The sequence below is a fragment of the Cupressus sempervirens genome, chromosome 6 (genome assembly GCF_028749045.1).
Source record: "Cupressus sempervirens isolate cs-2001-9-10 chromosome 6, ASM2874904v1, whole genome shotgun sequence".
In the NCBI taxonomy this organism is placed as follows: Eukaryota; Viridiplantae; Streptophyta; class Pinopsida; order Cupressales; family Cupressaceae; genus Cupressus; species Cupressus sempervirens.
This window is the reverse complement of record NC_143123.1, coordinates 566218165-566239208: the sequence shown is the minus strand read 5'-3', so window position 1 is coordinate 566239208 and position 21044 is coordinate 566218165. Positions and strand designations below refer to the sequence as shown.

Sequence of the window (21044 nt, the reverse complement as noted above, 5' to 3'; positions counted from 1 at the left end):
CAGCAATGGCGTGGAGGATTCCTGCAGGAGATCTTTTATGTATCTTGGCTATTCAACTTCTAACTCAAGCCTTTGGGATCACAAACGTCACAACAATATCTCAAACAGTTGTTTCAGATTCTTCTGTACAAGGTGGATTCTTTTCTGAAAAACTTGAGCCGATTAGAAGTGATCTCCTTGATGTAGATTCAGTTACAAATTCTCTATATCTTTCTCCATTGACATTTAGATCAAATTATGAGGATATGCTTGGTAAATTCAAAATTTATATATACCCTCGTAAACAACAAGATTTCGGGTCCCCTGAGTGGTGCGGCGATCAGAGGTTAAGAGACCTTGACAGACATGGTGCCATGTTCTACGAAAACCTGATCAGTAGCGATTTCGTTACAGATGACCCAGAAAAGGCCCACTTGTTCTTCCTGCCATTTTCATTGGATGCTTTGGGTATTAATACATCGACAAGTGTCTCTAGGTTTTTGAGAAGATATATAGACGATTTGAAGAGTCAATACCCTTTTTGGAGTAGAACCCTAGGTGCAGATCATTTTTATTTCTCTCGTGAGGGGGTATTGACAGATTCTTCTAGAAGTGTTGTTGAACTGAAGAAAAATGCAATTCAAATCTCCCTCTACCCCCTTCCTCTCTCCGTTGGTGGTACTAAGGCAAGGTTTTTCCCACACAAGGATATAAGCATGCCTTTTGTGGAATCAGGAACGGATGTTCATCAAACCCTAAAGCTTCAGCAAAGTGATGGAGAATCCAGAACTATTCTTGCCTATCATGTGGGTGCACCTGCTGGGCTTGGCTCAGTTCTTCAGGAATGGGAAAATGATCCAGATTTTGTTTTAGACTCCCTGATCCCAGAGCCTTATCTTTATTTCCAGAGGCTCTCGTCAAGTAGATTCTGCTTGAATTTCGTTGTCGATGGGGGCAATTCATCAACCCTCGTGGATGCATTGAAATTTGGGTGTATTCCAGTTATAATAGCTCAGGGTCCCCTGTTTGATGTGCCATTGCAGGATATCCTTAATTGGCAAGAATTTGTGATTATCGTGAACATGAGGCAGGTAAGTAACCTGAAGCAAACGCTAGAGAAGATACCGGAAAGCCAATTGCAGAAGATGAAGATTCTAGCCATGGAAGCAAGCAAACATTTGAAGTGGCACTCTACTCCGCAACCATATGATGCATTCTACAGTCTAATGTACCAGCTGTGGCTTCGACGACACACTATCAGATATGCTCGGAGGCATATGAGTAGCTGAAGGGTCAGTGTTCTTTTCCATTTCCATGTGTTGTTCATTCTACACTTTCATTTTGTCTTCCTTAGCTCTCTTGTATCTTAATGATGACTTATGTAATGTGATCCCAAACGTTGATGGTAAATAATTGTTATACAATCAAACCCAGAAAAAAGAATTCATTGATATGCATTGTGGAAATCTGATTTCACTAGATGAATTTTGTTTTCCACCAGTTCTCTTTAGGTTGTTCCTTTGGAGATGGGCTGTATTTACGTAAGATTGTTCTGTATTCGTTGGTTTTTTGATATTCTGGCATGCCCAGTGTTTTTTAGTTGGGATTTAGCCTCTTCATTTTAGTTCTATTGCATGCTAGTTCTAGTTTGATGCAATACTTTTGGTTGTTGGATTTCCTTTCAGCCTTCCTGTTAGCTTTTTTTTTCATCTCAGCTGACCTCTGGTCAATCTTGTGTATTGTCATAACTTCTTTCTATCAGGTGCTTCATAATTAAACCACATAGAAGTAGTGATGGGTATTGTCACACAACTACTTTAACTAAAATATAATTGGATCTGCTATTATTTCTAGACGGACAGAGCTGTGTGCTCTGCTTGAAAAAGCATATTTCAAAGGTTGGTTTGTGTCTAAGATTGCACTTCTTTTTCCACCCCCATTGTTGGATTTCTGTTGAGGTTATTTACTGCAAGATTCTGCAGTCATTTGTTTGCATCTCCTTGCAAATAGTGCTCTTTTGGTCCCCAGCCCCATTTTGAATTTCTGTTGAGCTTATTTACTGCAAGATTCTGCTGGCATTTGCTTGTAAAAGAATATTTAAAGTCTTTGATTGCGTCTCCTTGCAAAGATTTCTCTTTTGTTCCCCAATTCCATTTTTGAAATTCTTCTGTCAATTGACATTCACAAGTCGTAAAATAACTTATGGATCTTTTCCTAGTACGGAGACCTGCAGTTTGTTTTCCAATTCTGATCTTTGGATGATCATAATAGTTGATTCTGCACTCATTTTCCATTTGCAACTCGAAAAATGACTGAAGGATCTTTTTTTTACCAATACGAGGCCCTGCAGTTTGTCATCAAGTTCTGAGTTTTGGATAGTGGTTGTTTCTCTACTTGCTTTCTAGTTGCAAGTCAGTAAATGACTAATGAATTTTTTTCCTGATAGAGATCCATGCAGTTTGTCACTCACCTATGAGTTCTCGATAATGGTTGATTATGTGTTCATTTACTCAGAAAATGGGCAATGGATTTTTGAATTCTGATTTGGAGTCTTGTTGACTGTCACATAATTCAAGTTTAATTTCTTTGCTTCATCCCCCTTGTGCATTGCCCTCTGCAAACAAAACTTTTACAAAACTTATTCATGGATTATACTTCTTGGGTCTGTGTCTGGATCACCCTCTTTGTAGAAAGGCTTTTGTTTCATGTTTTTAAACCACTGTTTTCCAAAATGATGAGTTCCCTCAGGTCTGCATATCTGTTTTTAATCAAATTCTGAGATTTGGGTAATTCTTGTTTCTCCATCTTCTTTGCAATTCAGAAAATCCCACTGAATTTTTTTTGTTTGATATATATATTTGTAGTTTTCATCTAAATCTGTGTTTTGGATGGTGGTTGATTATGGGTTCATTTTCTCAGAAAATTACTATAGAATTTTTCTCGAATGTAGACTTCTTGTTTGTCACACAATTCTGAGTTTAACCGTTAGCTCCATCACCGTTGTTTTCCCACCTCCACTGCCTATATTTAATAATGGTATTCTTGTTGGTGGGTTTGTTTCTGAGTCGCGCCCTTTGTCGAAAGACTAGTTTTTATTTATTTTAAACATTTTTCCAAAATGCTGAGTTGCTGCAGGTCTGAGAGTCTCTTTATGAAATTTCATGGGAGCACGGTTGTATTCCAAATTGTTTTTAACTGAATATCTACTAGAAAACGGTTTCCACTCTTGTTATTAACCAGCCTAATTTATATATAATCTCTTCATTGTGCGAAAGCATGAGCATTCACTTCTGATACGATTTGTCAAAGCTTCCTTGTCAATAATTGGAAGGGATTTAAATGGACACAAATATATGTCTAGGGATTTAAATGGACACAAATTTGGTTCTTTGCACTTTGCTTGAATGTTTTTCAGAGTAGGTGCTAAACTTGTAGTATACTAGGTAACATTCATCTTCTGAATACTCAAAAACTATTGAATTCTCACTTAGAAATTTAGAACTACATGTCTCAAATGTTGCATCTTGAATGAATATGGGAACTTCATATATTTATTTGTACAATAAATGGTAATATCAAGGGAGCTTAATATTTAGATCTGTAAAACTGGTTTACTTGTTTTAAACTAATTGTTACTAGTTCCGAAATCCCTTGGCCTAAGTCGACCTTTGAAATTCAAACATGATACCTTTTATTTTTTGGGTGAGGTGTACAAGTCTATTGCCTTTTAGATTCTAATGTGAGACATGTGCTTTAGAGTGCATAGGCTTCATTATTATGCCAACTTAGTTTTTAATATTACTTTAAGAATGAACTCTAAATCTATTCACCAACATGGTATATATACGTTTATCAAACTCTCTCTTTTAATAATACCCTCTTAAAAATGGAGCAATCACTATTTCTTTCTTGGGATTTTATATTTCATTCTTGGAATTTTTTAACCCACTTTTACATTTCAATTGAGATTCTTTGCAATTCTATTGGCATGCTGCATTATATCTAGTGTTTGCTTGTGATGAGATATACAGAAGATTGAAATAGAGAAACTCATTGTTATTGTAGGATTAAAAATAAGTAAAATGGTAAACACTTAATGTATCATTTTCTACTTTTAATAGTTTGTGATCCGATTCAAACTAAAACAAAATATGTTGGGGATCAAAATTATATTGTTTATTATAAAGGGAATCAATAGTTCTAAAAGTCTTTTATTTGGTATTTGAAATTGTTAAAGATGCCATGCATGGTAGTCGTAAGGGTTGTTGAAAGGCCTTTGGGGAGGTGTAGGTGGATTTGTAATTCTATCACATGTTCATGTTTAGATTAGGGTGTGCATTTGAGACAAGTGCTTATGTTTACTTGGGGTATTTGTGTTTGGGGTAGATGCTACTATTGTAGCCTCTAAATGACCTGTGACTTTTAAGAGTTTTTTAAAGGATTTGTATGTAAAATCTTGAAGTGGGCCTTTGACCTGAAGATATTACAACATGTTCATATTGGGAGACTACCTCAAATAGTTTGCGCAACATATTTTAGTTAACACATATGAGATAGTTTTGTGTGTGTGAGATCTTGGGGTTGTAGGCATTGCGGGGTGTGTGAGGATTGCGACTACCACACCTATAGATGAAATTGATTATCATGGTGCTTCATAATAACACAATGGAGGAAGAATTAATAAGGTAATGGGCCATTGTTGTTGACCATTTTGGTACAATGAAGCCAAAGAACAATGGAGGTGAAAGGGAAAGTTCACGAGGGCTAGGTTTTGAAATATGTATAGAGAAAACCTAAAGTGTTGTTAGAGCATGCATTTATGATGCACATACATAGTTTTGTTGCATTAAATAATTGTGCACATGATCAAAGAATATTCTCTAGCTACTTGAGCACATGTTTGTACATGCATCCCTAGCTTAAACTAACTTAGTTGAGCTTAATTTATTGTTGTATAGTCTACTTGGGCTCTAGTTTGTACATCATGCATATAACTCTAATTTTCTTTTTTAGTTTTAGTTTGTCTTGTGCCTAATTTTAGAGTTTTTGCTCTCTAGAAAAGTAATTCATTGTACTTCTTGCAATTCATCCTACAATCATCAATTTTGCAATATTGTCATCTTTTTACAATTAAGATATAGCAGTTCTTTCTTGCTACCCTCACTTGTGGAAGGTGTTTTTGTTTTGTTATTTGATCCTACAAGTGTTTGTGTTGCAAATTTCAACATGATATTAGAGCTCAACAACTTCAACATGGTAATAGAGCTCAACATTTTTAACGTGGTATTAGAGCATAGGCTTAGAAAATCTCTTCTCAAGCTTTAAGGGATTTTCCTCAAGGGTGTTGCAGGGGTTCCAAATTCGCCTTTTTGAGTGGACATAGATTTGGGGAATTTTTTTCCATTTTTTAGAGTTGCACAAACTTGATCATTATGTTTACATCCCAAAACCCAAAGTCACTTGTCATTTCATCTAAATCAAAGTGGTTAAGGTTTTGGGTAGTTCTCTATGCACACAATTAGAGGGGAATAATAGAGTTCAACATCATTTATGAGCACTTTGGATTGAAGTCAACATAATCGTAACAATTAGAGGACTTAAAACCCTAAGATTGCATGTCGTTTCATCAAAATTGGAGATTGTGCATTTTTAGAGGCAAGTTTTTTGTTTCGTACTAGTTTATACAAACATCCTTGAGCACTCTAGAGTGCACTTTGCTCCAAGAGCTCTAAGTGCTCCAAAGCACACCCAAAGAATTTTAGGGTGAGCTCCAAAGTGCTTCAAAGCGAGCTCCAAGAGCTTTAGAGCGAGCTCCAGGAGATCTAATAAATCATTACTGCCCTATTGTTAGAGTGTTGCTAGTTAACCACCTTTGTTCAAGTAGGGTTTGCATGTGACTAGGGGTTGGGTTTTTAAGCCCCTTTTGGCTTTTGTCTGCCCAATTAGAGGACTTTCACAAAATTGGGTATAATTTGTACATACGATGTCTATATTTTGTAAACATGCCATCATTGCAAAAGTTTGATTAGAGGGTTATCCTTTTGTGCCAATAATTTTGTTAGATTCTTTATTGATTTTTTGAACCAAGCAATTGAAGTCAAAACTTCATGCTTATGATGCTAGGGCCGTAACTTGGTCATACAGTGTTCATTTTTTGAAATCTATAAATTATTGTATAACATAAAAAGGGCATGATCAACAAGGTGTATCATAGAAAGGAGGGGTGAGGGGTGACCAAGGGACTCAAGTGAATGTTGACTAGGCCCTATCCCCTTTTATGTTGCATTAGAAGGAACAATGGTCCACCTAGGCTTAAAAGAAGAATCAAGTACCCAATAAACCTAGTGGTTCCTTTATTGTTTTGCAATTGACGAGTGGATGAATGAATGTTTTTTATTAAGGAAAACGAGTTTTGAAGTGTTCCTAAAACCCTTTACATATCATAAAATTTTCAATGAAGCTCAAACCAAACATAGCTACAACCCAAAGGTGAAACAGGTCAACAACCAAGAACATGCGACCAGGGTGGCATCGCAAATAACATAGTACTCATAAACCACAAAAGCAGGTTTATAATGGGCACCTGAAACCCCATGGTAACAAAGAGGAATAGACAGTAAGCCCCTTACCATGTCAGACTGCAAAGAACAAACATGCCAAAAGAGCCAGAAGAATGCTAAAAGAACTAGGATGAATGAATGTTTAATTAAATATATGCAAAGAGTCAAGGTCAAACGAGGAATAAAGTTGAATTTCTTTATGCATAGATTAACAAATTTTGTTACAAAAAACATAGTCAAGAAGTTGTAACTAACTAGTAGATTCAATCTTATAATGATTTGGAGCAACTGTCGACTTGTTCCCTTCTCTTTTTGGAAAAATAATAATTTTAGATTGTAGTTGAGATCTTGTGCTCGCCAAGTTTGATCTCAAAGCTAGCACCACTTGCTCCTCCACTCAAAAACAAAGGAATTATTTGGAGAGAAGTTTGCGTCAGTCAAACCCTTGTTGAGGAATTAACCTTGAAATTGAAATGAAATATGCGCCAAATCAAAAGTGTGGTGTTGTAAAGAAAATACTAGATCAAAAAATGTAACATGTATACCTTCACAAGCAAACTTGATGTCACTATATCTGTAATGCCCTGCCAAGAGATCCAAAGAATTAACCTAAAGTTTCACTAAGTTTGGTAGCTTTTTTTTTTTTTTAAAACATGAAAGTAAAAACCATTCATAACATAGTAGCGAAAGAAATAACAACATTCCACTGAGAGTAAACATAACATACATAACAGGTTACATTCTTCATGGATCCCTTAAGGTTGAATCACATCTAAATAACTATTAATGAATCCATCTAATATTACATCCTCATGAAATAATAATGAAATATCCAACATTCTTGAATTACATTTCCGATTGCTCCATCACCCATTGTACATGCCACAGGGTATGAAAGGCATAAAAAAATATACACGTGTGAAATAAAGTACATCATCATTCTAAATCTAATCCTTGATGCAATAACATAAATGAAACCACAAATTATACATGATACATCATCATAGAAGATATAAACATTCATCGTAAAAGATGACCATGTATCATCAAACATAATTAACTAAGTGCACGGTTCCTCCCAACCGTAAATAGCATCATTAGACCATCATGGATCCTAGCCATCCCTTCGTGCATAACATCCCAAGTCATCGAAGAGATCATCGGTATTATCATAGTAGGAATGTCACTCCTAAAACATACTACATCATATGCATAAATAAATCTAACATGCAAGATAAAGCATAAGATAACATCATCTAACAGATGCAAATAATGTGAGGATACATGTCCACCATCATAATCCATGAAGATAGATACCAACAAAGAATGCATTAGCCACGGTGTCTTAGACGGATCTCAAATGATAAGAGTGATAAGCACTACCACCCGATCGCGTGGAATCTAAATGGTCCACTCCCACCGTGCTGAGGAGATAATCTCAAGTCCCAAATAGGTTATCAAATTCACATAGCATAAATACTCTCTAAGTTCAGGAATCCTAAAAGTATACTAACTCAAAGGTTCCAATCACAAAATTGACATCTAATTCCAGAGGCACAACAAAGACATGTAGGAAACCTACTTTGTAAGCGGGCAAGTATCATCGCATATATCATGTAGAAGTTACCCTGACAGTTAGCTTAGGACTCCATGGGTCCCTACTGATCCTTATGCGCCACTAGTATCCTCTCATAATGACAAGGCATACTATGGAATGCAAGGTCGCAACCAAGCGTTCTCTCTACTCCCATCCTAGTCTGTACTAGCACTCGAGGCATGGGCGAGAACAAAACAATTATCTTTTTAGGTTTATTTAATCCTCATTTAGTGTAAATGTTATCACTTATTAAAACAACTTACAATGAGTTACCCTGGCAGCCACTTAGGGCTCCAGTCCCCATTGCAAGCCACTTCCCGACACTACAAGTAGATAACCTACCCTAAGCTCATGAAATCATAAATCACAAAATCACCATAGTCCTATACAAGCGATTGGAAAAATACCAAAAAAATAATCCATAAAAAGAGCATCAAATCTCCATGAGCAAATGAAAAGCATCCATAGATAATCATGACCACAACAATTCTCTATTGGCAACTGAAGGTATCATTGATAATCAAAAGTATCCATTGGTTCTCAATAACCAAAATATATCTCAAAATCATACTGATCGAAGACTCCAAAATGGTTGAGTCAAAACATGTCACAATATGACATCATCAAGAAATAAATCAACATTTTAGTCCCATCACGGCGACTTGAAAGTAATCCAAGGATAACTGATCGATGATTCAAAAATGGTTAAGTCAAGTGTCTCAAATACATATAAACTCAGCTCCCCTCAAGAAGACTGATGAGAAATAACAATCAGTAAATACAAACATCTCATAGAGCATTCCATCACATAACCATGGTTGGGTTTATAAAGATCGGAATCAAAAAACATCATCATGACATCACAATCATAACCTCTGAGCCTCTAGTAGACGTCCTATAATTGGTCAACACTAGTAAACCCAAAAAACCCAAAACAAGAAGAGAAGACACAATGCAAGCACAAGTTTTGGTTTGCTAAAATTTACATAGTTGAATTGAGTATGGAGGTTTCAGTTTTCATTTGCAAGTATACTTTAAGTATATAAGAGTAATCATTTGACCTACAAGTCAACCCGTTATTCCCTCGATAACATTATCCTTCCATTTATTTAAAATTACATTCTAAAAATAACTGAAGTATAAATATTTACTCATTAAATCATTTGACACTTAATAAAATCATTTGCTTTATTTTGCTAAGATCAATGTTACTAATTGAATAACTCTTCATTATCATCAATTCAACTACTCCAAACAAAACCAAAGGATCATATTCTTTTAAATGATAAGAAAGCCAGTTATCAATCTTCGAATTAATCTTAATCAAATCATATAATTAATTAATAATGTACACAATCCATGACTCTATATCATTCTAATAGTACTTAATTAAATCTCAATCAAATATCACTAAAACTTAAGTCTCTTGATTAAATCATCACTAACAATCATTAAAATACCTAAGGTCATTATTCAGGTCATTAGAATAAGACTTAATCAACTTTGATGTAAATGCTTTACAATTTCGTTAAAAGAATCATATCAACTAAAACTCTATTACATAACTTAATTATTAATTAAATTTAATTAACTCTAATTAATTAATTTAATTAATAATTACATAACCATACCAACAACCCAAAGAATATCAGTTGATTAATCACTAACTATAATTTGTAAGTTAAAGGCCAACCATAATCCAATTCTCTAGTATTAATAATGACTTGTTAATATTTAATAACAAGTTATATTGGAAATCTTATTAATAAATCTATAATGATCATATACGTCACTTTTTCAATGAATACTAATATTTCCTTAACAAATTAATATTATTGATAATCATTTAGAGCATTATACTATTATTTATTAATAATTTGTTAGATCCAACAAACATTAATAAATAATAAACTCATCAAAACTATTATTAATTGTTCTAGAAAAACTTTACAAAAACTTCATTGGTTAATATTTGACTAACTCTTAGCACAATTAAGGTATATCTATAATTTATTTAATAATACATAATATATTAACAATAACATAATAATTCAAATCGTAGCAGTGTTATAACAATGTTATAATATAACAATGATTCCTTATCAATTAAATCTTAATCCAATATCATTAAAGTCTCTTAATTTAAATCAACATAATATAAATTACCATCTCTTAATTATTTAATACATATATTAAATAATATTTAATATACATTAAATAATTAATATTAAAAATCAACCATTAGACTCAATTTTTTAATTGTTCTAATAATATTTTGTTTATATAAACGTTATTTGCAAACTTCCTCCATTAAATTTAAAAAGTAAATTTTGACATGAGAATTTACCAATTAATTTCATAAACATCTTTTCTTCATAATCCAAAACAATTAATTAAATTTATATAGTTAGACTGTAATATTACAAAATAATTCATTATTATAAAGGATGATCATTTATCAAATTATGATAATTATTAATTATTAATTACATATATACATACTTACATATACACACGCACACACATATATATGCATACATACGTACATATATATATATATATATATATATATATATATATATATATATATATATATATATATATATATATATATATATAATTATTAATTTTAATGATAAATATTTTAAGAAATTTGAAATGGAGAAATTCGATTTCATCACCACCAAATCGCATACAACATAATACATATATATATATAAACATCGTCGTCGGCACGTGGTACCCTGCGGTTGCAGGCTCTGTAGCGACAACAGTACTATGTACCCTCTGTCGTCACAGTACCTGCGACAATAGGTACCCGCGGTGTCAACGAGTACGGGGGTGTGGGTTCCCTCCCCCCCCCCCCAAACTTATGCAATATGAAATAATTCTTATTATTATAACGTTTTAAAAACGTTTGTCATCATTGCGATTCGAATTTTTTCAAATGTATATTTCCGTAATGATTTTAACATGCGGATATATATATATATATATATATATATAGATCTGAATAAACATGTCTTTATCTACACAATTTTAAAGGCTTTCAATTTTAAGAAATCTCATAAAATATTTGTTCTCCAAATTTACTAAATAAATTCTCTAATGGATTTGGCTATCAATTTAAAAACCTTTTTAAAATCTATTTCTCAATTGGATTCTAATTCGTACCCAAACTCGATTTAGAACTAATTTCTTCTTAATTGGAACTAGAGTTTTCTATTGTTTTCTTCTCAACCAATTAAAATTAACATACATATCTAGATTCCAATTTCAAGTTTAAAGATTCATTCATGGAGTATATTCAGACTCATATAATAGACACGATGAAGACAGGAAGAGAAAGAGTGCAAATGAAATATGTGAAAATCACGAGTGCACCTAGACACTGATGTTAATTTGCCATCCCTTAGAAGTCCATAGAGAATCCCTTCCTTCTCCAACATTCGCAATTCTTTCAAGATCCGAACCAATCGCCTTGCGTGATCGTGACTAAGAGTGCTTGTAGAAGCATATGAGCATGTTGAAGCATAAGAGCTTCTCGAATGCATCTCTGCTTGTCCAAACACACTAGGAGAGCCTCTATTTAAAGGCCTCTAAGATGCATCTAGAATGTGTCTAGAAGAACTAGGAGATAAGCATGACAACCAAGCACATAACTTTCATGATAAGAAGATAGACATGATGAGATCTCTAGGAGGTTGTAGACACCATGTGCTCAAATAATATGCTAACTCCTAAGTGTAAACAACATGTGCATACTTAGAGTGCAAACTCCTGTGTTGTCTACATAACAACTCCTGAGAATTTGCAAACTCCTAAATATTAAAATAATGCACATTAATTAATTTAATATTCACTTTACTCTTTCCAATTTAATTTATTAATTTTAAATCTCATGCACTAACTTTAATAACTCCACTTGTTTTATCTTAATATATTTATATTTTAATCACATGCACACATCATGCAACCTATAATCTTTTAATAATTTTAATATCTTTTCCACTTTTACATTTATTTTTGAAACTTAATTGCTAAAATATTTATTAACTTAAATAAATATTATCACATTCCAACTGTAAAATTATAACTTTTATCTTCAAATTTAATTATTTTATTTAATTAATTTTCTAATTAATTAAATAAAATAAATATTAAAATATCATATTAATTTTTCATTAAATTAAACCATTAATTAAATTTTTGAATTAAGCTTAATGAATAGAAAACACATACAAAATCAAACCAAAAGGGTTAATATCACGAATTACGTCATCTGATGCATTTAGAGGGTACTAAACTCATATACTTGTCCTAATTTTCAATTAGGACAAATGGCTTAAAGGGTTGGAATTTGGACATGAGAATTTATCTCCCCTCTCTTACCATTAAGATAATGTGATAAGGTATGCTCATCCTGGCAATTCAGGGAAGTCGATACCCGGTACCTGCAACCTGCATAAAAACCATCCATGTACATACACTATATATATATATATATATATATATATATATATATATATATATATATATATATATATATATATATATATATATGCTAAGCTAAACAGGCAATGGTAGGAAGTGGTGCATCGTGTAGATCCCAACTAGCAGGTGACTACGACTCCCTTCCTTAACCACATCAGACACGCCATCCAAGAACAAACACACACACCATACACATGCAAGTATGGGGTAAGTATCCATAAGAAAACACATGTGATAATAAACCATCTAATCTAATCATCATCAATAACTAAAATCACTTGAATAATCATCATGCATACATGAAATGTAGAGTCTAAGTAATCTTATCACATATCAACTAAATCCATAGCACAATATCTGATAATCTCAAAACAATGCTGCTAACCATCAACATAAAGCTAGCCCAAAAAAAGAGTTCGACAATGATAACAAAAATGTGACCTAGGGGCAGGCACTACAATATCTATGAAGATGTTAGAAATAGTCTTGAATGATGTTGTGATGACTCGAATTGTCAAGAAGACTCAATGATGTCTCTCACTAATGACTAGACCTTCAAATACTTCCCAAATTTTCAATAATGTTATGCCTGATGTTACTTCATTTGGGAGGGAATCAATTCACATTGATATTCATGAATTTGGAAAATGGATCTACTTTCATGATTGGAGTCTCCTCTTTTGATGTAGGATCATCCTAGTTTGCCTTGTAATCCTGCTCATTTTGTTCATTATGGTAATTATCACCGAGTTTGCAGTGTTAACCAATAGTGTTAATCGAGTTCAGTGTTAACCAATAGTGTTAACCAATAGTGTTAACTGAGTTCAGTGTTATTAGTGTTAACTAGCAGTATTAACCGAGTTCCAATGTTGATTGAGTGTTCCTTTGTGTGTCGAGTGAACCTAATATTTGTTGATGTTCGATTCCTTCTTTGATCGAGTTTGTCTTTGATTGGGTCTTAGTTTGAGTCGCTTTATGTATTTAATTTGGATCGTGAATTATTGATAGGATCTTGTCTTGGGATGAGTGCAGACAGTTTTAAGGTCAACCTTTCTATTATGTAATGATCTAGAATCTCTGTAAGCCATTTTAGCAAGTATAAGTAGAGGTAATTGGTTTAGGTTAGAGAAAGACTTAGAGAGTTCAGAGCAAAGGTTTTCTAGAAAAGCGAATTTGAAGCTAGATCGTGGATCTTGAAGTTGTATTTTGTATTTGGCAGTAACCCAGAAGGCCTTACAACTGAGCATGTATGCTGATAACTTGACGAATCAATAAAAGTGTTTTGCGCTCTCTCTCTCTCTCCCCTTGGTGTTTTTCTTTGTGTGTATGCTTCCGTTGTGTTTACTCGACAAGGTGTTTGGATGATTAGGCAAGCCTTTGGCCCTAGTTGTTCAATCCCTTCTTGCGTTAGGTGGTCCTTGTTGAGATTGGATCGTGTAGAACCCTAAGTTGAATTTGGTTGTAGGCTGTGATAGTGCTAGAAGAAAATTCACCAAGTTTGGCCCCTACCGAGATGGCAGATTTGCAAGTAAAGATATGTAACTGCCATGATTGAGTAACAAACAACAAGAAGGAAAATCAATTGGAGAAGAGCTACTTGGACAAATCCTTGAATAACTTTTTACCATTAAAATTTGCATGTATTTGGACTACAAATTTGGATTCTACACTTCGAGAGCTTTCCAACGATATATAATAGTCCTATATTTGGTGGAGATTTGAACTAGAAACCCCTTGTTGAAAGCCGAGCAGACTTGAAGATTAAAAGTGCATACCACTTTCCAAATATTTAATTTTAATATAAAGTAAAAACTTTATAATAAAATGCTCTCAATTTAAAATACTGGGGCTCATTAAATTTTAAAATCCCTTTTAAATCCTAAGTTGTGCATTCAAATTTTTGGGCTTTAGTCTTTAAACTTAAATTTCAATGAGAGCTTTCCCTCTATTTTTTGCTCCATGGTCAAGTGATTGACTACCACGTGGCACCATCCTATTGGTCCACTCAAATCCAGTCACTACTCAATCATCGGTTTTGTCAACATCTTTGGTCAACCTGCCACATCATCAACATGTGGCACTCATCGATTTGGTCCTTGAGTTTCTATCAGCCTACTGCCTCATCTGGCTCCACCTGAGCATCTTTGTCGCATGTTGCAATCTCGCTTCATCATGATGATGTCATCATTACCTTGTGGGAGAGCGAGATCATGCCACATTTCCTTCGCTAATGTTTCTGTCTTCAACCTCGAGTGCCATGTGTCACTTTGTGATTCACTAATATAGCCACCTCAACGCTACCTCATTAAACTACTCGCCAGGCGGCTAGTCGTGCCATGTCACGTGGCAACATCCCACTTTGTTTCCATAGACACAGGGATTGCGAGTGTGCACGATCTTGCCACATGTCCACTTGGATCCAGTCACGATGATGGGTTCCACTACCACATGGCACCTCTACACTTTGTCGCTATACTGACACCTCCATCTTGCAGAATTGCATGAGTGTGACACCTGTTCATTAGCTCTAGCTCATCACCTCAATTCGTGTGCCAATTGTCTCTTGCCTATTGGTTCTTGAAGTTGCTACATCACCTACAAGTTAGTGGTCTATGTTGGTCAAAATATCATTTCCAATCACTAATTCAACTGTGTACCCCTTGTGCAAGTTGTGTCTCACAAGGTGTGAGCCTTTAAGACGCATTACTAGATTATATTTGAGTAAAAAAATATTGAAAATGCCCACAACTTGGGCAATGTGGGGCAAATGGTGTCACACTGTCCTTGTGGAAAATTTTCCTCTCATGGTAATCTATGCTAACACACTTCTCCCTTTTGAAGCTAGGTATTTGAATAATCGATTTTCCTATTTGTGTTACTTGGCATAACATTTCCCTCACAACTAGCCTTGAAACTAGAGTCGGTTCCCTCCCCCATTCAACATTTTGCTATCACAAGTAGTGGAGGATCGTTGACCAATCCATTTGTTTTCTCTGATCCTAATATGGGTAGATTGGGCGAAAGATGTTGAATTAGATTGGATAAGAAAAGGGTTTCAATCGCAATCATACCCTCCTTCAGTCGAAGAATGAAATAATACATTTATCAATTGCACTTTGTGCAAATTTGATAATGAATTTGACCATGGACGCTCCCGAGTTATTGTTACAATCATTGATAATGGCGACTTCACAGCTGCCTTACATATTGTGATGTGATATGCCAAAGTTAAAACAACTCATTTGTGTAAGCCACAACTTCCTTCAAATCTTTGAGCTCCTCCCTTACTCATGTGTCTTGAATACCATTAGTTTGAAGTGAGAACATCCAATTAAAGTTGCATTTCCTCTATAAAAGATAGACAATACCTCTTATTTTACACTTTTAGACTGTTCCTTGATGGCTTTGATTTAAAACAAGACCGACTCCTGGTCATCAAGCATGACATACAGTTTTTACTTAAATTTTACTTGTCGTAATGCCCAAAATTATTCTAGTTACTCTTAGAGCATGCGTCGCCAGTCTTCACATGAGAAATCAAACACTAATTGGTGCATCCTCTGTCAATGGATACTCATCAATGTGTGATCACATATAATTTGTGTTGATTTTGAAAAATCTATTACATGCCCCCTTTTTCACTGAGCCAAAGCCTAAACCATGAGGTGGTGATGTTACATTATTATCATAACAGTCCTCAAAGGATGCACCAAATTACTTGAGGTCCGATTAGCCTATTTTCTAAATTAGATGTATAAAGTATGAAAGCCATGAATAGGGTGTGTGATTATTTCCCTTGGGAAACAACATTATCACTTGAAAGAAAGAGCATTCCAATTCAAGACACTATTCATTTACAATCTTATATTCTTTTTCTGAAACCTTTTAACTCATAACACATCTCATGAGAAATATTCAAACTTTTAATTTTTTCATGAATAGAACTTTCCTATTAATTCAATTTAAAGATACATATCCACAAAAAAGGGTCAGGGGATACAAGATCACCCTATGAGTTCACTCGACACGAAGCTAGATAAAACAATTATTCATAAAAAAAAAAATCATTAACAAAATATATAAAGCCCTCAAGTTCCTAGAGGAAGTGCTAGCCAAGGGAGGATCTTTATCATTAGAACCCCAAAAGTCCTTGGGGTTGGTAGTTGGCTAAGTGGAAGCCCAATCAATAGGGGCAGGAACAACATCATCAGTTTCTTTTTCTCCCTCTGGCTTGGACAGAGAGATAGCTAAGTCTAGTTGAGGGAAAGCCCACTTGAGGTCTCTATGAGAAGAAGGCCAACCCCCATCAGGGGTAGTAAATGGAGCCAAAGGGTACCAACTCATACCCAACCTCTACAGAGGCGAGGCTGAGTGGTGGCAACCACCAAATCCACCACTGGGAGAGCGACAATGAGGCTATGATCTAGGAGTATGTGAGCAGTGCACAGAATTGCTCCAGCCTCTCTGACGATTGCGAGGAGTACAATCACCAGATAGGGAATCCGATGGCACCCTAGAAAGTGTACAAGGGGCATTTCCCCAATGTGTTAAAAGCTCCTGCAGGTGAGCAACCTCCAGCATGACCTTATTTGTCTGTACTTGAATCTACATCATAACATTATTACAAATGTGTGCTTTAGAGTACATATCAACATGTATATCAATAAAGTTGTGAGAGAAAAAAATAGCATTGTGGTCCTTCCCAATTGTAAATAAAATCTCCATTCTAAAAGCATACCCTATCTGGGAGCACTTGAAAGAAAGCCTGGGTGAATCTCCATTCTAAAACATCGTGGATCTAGAGACAATAGCTTTAGGCTTGCCTACAGAACCAAAAAATGTGTAGGAAGCTTTCTGATTGACCACAAAAAGGACATCTCAAGTTTGGGACTCCCAGATGTCGGAGCCGAAGACCCAAAGGCAACCCCTAGAAAAGGAGGCACCAAGAAAAGTGAGTTATTTTTGGCTTTGTGATGATGTTCCAAACTGTAGCAAATCTAAGACTCCAAGTCTTCTGAGAGGATTGCAAATGTCAATGTTGATTGAGAGTATCAACCATCAGAAGGTGGGGAACCAGCCACCAGAAGCCCAACTTGGGTCTGTAACTGGTCATAGGAGTGGCAAGATACCACTTCCAATCCTTCCACCAAGGGTGAGATGAGTAAATTCCAAGCTTGTATAACAGATGGGGAGGCACCGCAGAAACTAGAAGATCAACTTTCTATCGATCTGGATAGATAAGCTTGATTTGAACCTACAGGTCCTCCTGTGAGCGAAGGCTCATGGTAACCAGGGGAAATAAATCTTTGGGCTTCTTGATTCCCCTTAGAAATAAGCGCAACGCTTTATAAACTTGAACTTTAGCTAGTTGAACACCTTGAACAACAAACAAGGGAGACTACCACAAGCTTTGTCGGTTCATATAGAGCCCATCTCTAAACCCATTTCCAGCCTAGTGAAGCCACAACTTGATAGCTTCCTAGGCTTTCCAAATGCTTTTGGGAATATAGGTACCCTAAATCTGCATAGGTTCAGTGGTCACAAGAAGGGTATAAAAGCCAATCCCCTTCCAGGTAGACTGATTAATCATAAAGCCTGAAGATATGCAATGCCGCAACAATATTTCTAGGATTCATCACCAATGAGAGCCCAAATGACCCACTTAGCATAGAGGGAAATCTCTTGTTTGTGAGTGGAAAGAAGTCAAAGACCACCAATGCCTTTCAGAAAACAACATAAATACCAAGAAACTCTATGAAAGCCATGATGCACAACATCATAGGCCTAGAGGAAATCTTGTAAGAGAAACTCAAGCTTGAGGTAGGAAGCCTTGGAAGGGGCCCAAGACAAGGAGTAGTAGACATGCGTAGTAGCCAACACTTTGGAGAATATTTGAAACTTTCCTACAAGGGAGAGAGGCTTGGTGATCCAATAGTCCAATTTCTTCTCAATCCATGCTAGGACAACATTCCACAGCTTTACAAGAGAAACTTCAAAAGAAAATGGAATGTCCAAAAACTTAAATATTTCGCCATGTTGAACCCATTTCCATCCATAGCGTTGCAACCATTAAGGGTCTGGCAAGAAGGATTGTCTATAACAAAGGGTCTTGTGCCATTGGATGGCAGAGCTAGGGGCAAGGCAAAAAGTATCCAAACATTGTAAGGCATTGGCTATATTATCCTCATCCTCCAAAAGGGTGAGAAATGAGTCATCAGCAAAATGACCATTCACAAGCTACGTAGTAGAATCTGGAAGAGCAATGCCACACACCAAACCCCAAGAGATAGTGTTAGCAAGACGATAGCCAAATCCTTCAGCTGCCAACACATAAAGAGAAGGCACTAAGGGTCAGCCCTGATAGATTTGTAGAGCCCAGAGGCTTCAGATTGTTGACCATTTATGGTAATACAAGTAGAGGCATCATCAAAGAGCATCTAAATTAATTGCAAGAAGACTGGGCCAAACCCCAGTGCTTGAAGCATGGCCAAAATGAAAGGACATTCAATCCGGTCATAGGCTTTGTCAAAATCAATCTTATGAAATAAGGTCTATTATTTGGATTGCTGAGCCCACTCAATACCTTCCCAAACAACAATAATATTGTCCAAAATGTATCTGAACTTAATGTAGCTAGTTTTCTCAGGATAAACAATCTGAGGGAGAAGATGCCAAATTTTAAGGGAGAGAGCCTTGGAAATAGTCTTGTAGGAGACATTCAACAAAGTGATAAGCCTCCAATTTCATATTTCCTTAGGATCACTAGCTTTAGGTATGAATTAGATATTACCCTTATTAATAATGTTGCCTAGGGAATGAGAATTGTAAGCTTCATGATACACTTAATGGAGATCAGGGCCAATATCATCCCATAGGATTTTGTAAAATTCACACAGGAAACCATCACAACTAGGGGTTTTATCATTTGCCATGGAGATGACAGCTTCCTCGAGGTCAACAACCATGAACTTTTTCTCACAAAAGACATATTTCTTAGGAGCAAGCCTATTGGGAGTAACATCAAGGCAGGCTTGAAGATCCTGGTCACTCGCTACAAAGGATCCTTGAGTTGTGTAGACCTTCTCATAGTGACACACAAAAGCCCAAGGATGCTAGGCAAGTCAGAAAGCACCTGTTGGTCTTCATTTATGCATTTTATGCCTATGGTAGAATGGTGAGCCCACACAACATTGAAAAATTCTTTGGAAGTCTGATCGCCAACCTCCAACCAATGGAGATGGGCTTTGATCTGAGATCCCCTAGCAACATAGCTATTTGCAACTTGTTTTTGGTGTCAAAGATTGGCAAGCCAAACCTGAACATCCGTATTAGATGGATTCATGGCAAGGTCTTTCGAGGTCATACTTAGATCTTTAGTAGTGGCTTCATAAGATCTTTTGCGGTATATGGCCAACTATCTACCATAAATGCGGAGAAATCTCGCAGTACAGAGAATGGCATCATTCCACCATTGAATCCACCCACCTTGGTTATGGGGTCGAGGCTTGAGTTTCCACACTCAAATAATGTGGGCAACAGTCAGTGGATGGGACAACAAGGAGGTATTGAGATAAAACTAGGTTTTTCAAGGACGAGGTTGAGTAGTGTGCCAAGTGATAGAAAAGAGGATGGGGTAATGATCTGACAAGGTCACATCTGGCAAAGGGGTGATAGGTAAAGCATGCTCATATGAGAAGGAAAAAAGACTAAGTTGAAAGCATAGCCCTGTCAAATCTCTTTAATACTTTGTCTGACCTAGCTCGAAAGTTGGACCAGGTATGCCAAACCCCATCAGATCGGCCGCGGTAAGCATTGGGATCAAAAAGTCCTAGCTTATTTTGCATGTAAAACCAGGCCTCTCACTTGCCAACTGCCCATCAAAAAATGAGTCCTTCCTTGTCAGTTGCCAACTCAACCATATTGAAATCCCCACAAAAAATCAAGGTCATAGGTGGCAAATGATCCACCAACCAGTGTCATAGGTGTGAACGCTTGACAACATCATTGAGGGCATAAATGTTAATAATGCCAAAAGAATGATTCTAAAAAGATAACAAAATCCAAATAATCCTCTGCATGGGGTTAGAGACATGTGAAATAACATAAGAAAGTAAATGAGGAGAGAGAAGAGTAACAATGCCATCTCGTCCAACCTCATGCTGGGAAGAAAATAAGGCACTATCTAGCCAAATAACTCGGCAAGCGGAAGTGAGAAGAAACCCAACAACTTTAACTTCTTGAAGATAAAGAATATCAAGATGACCAAGGTGACGCCTAGTGTCTCAAATAGAATATTTTCTGGGGAGGTCTTTCAACCCCTACACATTCCATGAGGGACAATTCATGGTAACCCAACTGACATGTCATCCTCGTCTCCAAGAGAGGAGAAGTTGTTGTGCAAAAATGTGGGAGCA

General features: G+C 35.8%; 1 protein-coding gene across 3 annotated transcripts in view; it reads left to right on the top strand.

Moving 5' to 3' along the window:
• Window positions 1-21044, top strand: part of LOC149553530 (putative glycosyltransferase At5g03795) — a 166764-nt gene continuing 145720 nt past the window's right edge. For 2 of the 3 annotated variants that reach the window (XM_089788942.1, XM_089788943.1), the window contains exon 1: window positions 1-1271. In XM_089788942.1, coding sequence (XP_089645068.1) covers window positions 6-1268 — 1263 coding nt within the window. In that variant the 5' untranslated portion in view covers window positions 1-5 and the 3' untranslated portion in view covers window positions 1269-1271. Of the gene's footprint in view, window positions 1272-3114; window positions 3378-21044 lie in introns of those variants that run through there. The other variant, XM_089788941.1, reaches the window with a different exon arrangement.